This window comes from Elephantulus edwardii, unplaced genomic scaffold (assembly GCF_000299155.1).
Source record: "Elephantulus edwardii isolate Elephantulus edwardi_28Jun2011 unplaced genomic scaffold, EleEdw1.0 scaffold00065, whole genome shotgun sequence".
Lineage (NCBI taxonomy): Eukaryota > Metazoa > Chordata > Mammalia > Macroscelidea > Macroscelididae > Elephantulus > Elephantulus edwardii.
Window position 1 is genome coordinate 674,410 of NW_006399815.1, and position 2,451 is coordinate 676,860.

At 58.5% G+C, this 2,451-nt stretch overlaps 1 protein-coding gene across 1 annotated transcript; it reads right to left on the reverse strand.

The window, feature by feature from the left end:
- Positions 1-258: 258 nt before the first annotated feature.
- On the reverse strand, positions 259-2,074 carry LOC102844621 (chromosome unknown open reading frame, human C12orf68). The gene has a single exon (XM_006888153.1). It carries the CDS (start codon positions 2,064-2,066, stop codon positions 1,482-1,484), a length of 585 nt encoding a protein of 194 aa, XP_006888215.1. The 5' UTR covers positions 2,067-2,074; the 3' UTR covers positions 259-1,481.
- Between the last annotated feature and the right edge of the window lie 377 nt (positions 2,075-2,451).

The following is a 2,451-nucleotide window of genomic DNA, read 5'->3' on the forward strand; positions in this document are numbered from 1 at the left end:
ATTCTTTTTAGTGTGGGAGTCTCAAAACATACCCCCTTCTTCCCTGTTCAGCTGGAAGTCAAGGTTCAGGACAGAAAGGAAAGCAGGCAAAGTTGGCAGTGACTGCCCTGACCAGGCAATGTGGGTCAACTCCTTGGAACTAGAGGCAAAGAAAGAGAAAATAGGATCCCTGCAGTTCCCTCTAAGCTCTGGTCCATGCACGGGCCCAGAAGCCCCACCCTGAAATCCCTCTAGGACCAGTCAGCAAGGAGGGGAGATGACACCTCTTTATTAAGGTTAACACCAAGGAAAGCATAGAGAAGGGATACACAAAGGAGGGGGAAGGGCACACAAAGTCACCACTTAAGGAGGCAGGAGGGAAGCATATCAGTTAAGGAATCTCAGGACAGCCACATGCTCCATGCCCTGGGGAAGTAGGGGGGGAAGGAGAAATTGCCATGATAGCTTGGGACTCACAAAAGGGTTGGAAGCCCCCTAAACCTAACACCAGAGCCATAAGCCCTGCCCCTCAGGGCTCACACACTACTTATTGCACAAGTGGGCACACATACACGCACAAGACGTCATGGAGGCAACACTATGAGGCAGCGGGCAGGAATATATCAGCAGGAAAAGGAACTCAAGTTAAGCAGGTGTAGCCAGAAGAGAGAGCCTTTGACTGCGGTTCCCAAGAGTCCCTCAAACGTCCCCTAAATCTGGGCCGCTGCTGAACACCCAAGTCTCTCTGCCTGTGGGCTGGGCTCTTTGTTCTCTAAGCCCCAGTGAGTGGAAAAGCAATCCCAGATGAAGTCAGTGACAAGGCAGGATCCACTCGGCATGCAAAATCCTAGAGGTTGAGCTATCAGGTCTTCATGCACATTCATAGCCAGCTCCTCCCAGCCCAGGGGCCCTTGGAACCCCATTCACCTAGATTCCTGGGGCTGCAGTTCCCTCTCAAGCTTCCTTTACCAATCAGCAGCCGCAAAGATCTGTGAGGGGCAAAGGCTTTTGCAGAACACTGAGTATCTTGGGTGGGTTTCAGCAGAAGGGTAAATGTCCTGTTGCCAGAACAATATACCCCAATTCCTTATTTTCTATATAAATCTTTAGAGATTATTGGTCAGAGTCTTAGAGAAGTCCTTTTTTTTTTTTTTTTCAGAGTAGAAAAAGCAGAATTTTATTTACACAAGTCAGGGGTTCTCCTGTTAGCTGGGGAAGGAGTTAAGGAGAGGGGAGGGGATGAATAAGAATCCAGAGATGAGCGCTTCCTTTCCTGGAACCTCGCCTTTCTGAAGCTGGCTACCTCTCGCTTGTTTGAAAAGAAAGCATTCTTGGTGCTCCCAAAGTCCTTCACCCTCCAAGTTCTTGCTCGGGAGTCTCTCTCTGCCTGACCCACGAGAGCAGCCATCAGAGTGAAGCATGCTGCATCGCGTCGCTCAGTCCCCTCGCGTCATGCACTGGGAAACCCTCAGCCAGCCCGGAGAGGCGCCCCCGGAGTCCCCTCACAGGGAGTCCTCGCCCTCCAGCTGCAGCAGGGTAATGTCGGGCAGATCGAAGGGCTCCACAAGTGACCCGTCCCCCACAAGGAGATCAGCACAAGGACTCTCGGGACGCTCACAGTGACTAGTGGGTGTGGCGGGGCTGGGCTCTTCCTTCTCCTCGTCCTCGTCGTCGTCGTCCTCCGGGTCGTGATCCCTAAAGCTGCTGTCCCCAGCCCCAGGCGGAGGGTTGTCCGGCTCTTGGGGGGCGCCGGGGAAGCTCCCCTTGCCGCCGGCCACGCCCAGGCCGCCCTGGCGGGGCGCCGTGGTCATAATCTGGCACATGGAGACGATGGCTCGCTGGTTGGCGCACACGTCGTCCGAGAGCACCTGGATGTGCGAAGCCTGCTCGTCCAGGGCCCCCCGCATGGCCCTCACGTCCTCAAACAGGGCCTGCAGCTGGGCCTTCAGGTGCTCCATCAGTTCCTTCATGCCGCCGTTGTACTCCCCGGAGATCACGTCCCCCACGGCCGGCACAGTGGACACCTCCAGAGGCGCCGGCATATCGCCGCCGTCCTTAGTCATGATCTCCAGCAGACCGTCCTCCATTGAATGGCTGAAGCGGGTGGTGGCAGCCCCGGGTCAGGTCCGGCCGGGCCTCCCGGGTGGGGACGGGGCGGGGAGAGGGTCCCCGGAGGAGGCGAAGAGGGGCCCCAAGAGGAGGCTCCCAAGAGGGGCGAGCAGCCGTCGTGCAGACACGCGTCCCGAGCGGAGGGCTCAGGCAGGCTCGAGGGAGGCTGGGGACCAGCGGCTGGACAAGGAGCCGGCGAGGGTCCCGGGCGGCGTCCCTCGGGCGAGACCCCGCGCGAAAGCTCCGGGTCCAGCCTGGCGTGCGGCGCTGCGCCCGTGTCAGCGCCACCCTCCGGGCGCCACGAGCGGCGAATGCCCGCCGGAGCCCCGAGTCACGGCAGCGCTCGCAGAGGGGCTAAGGTCG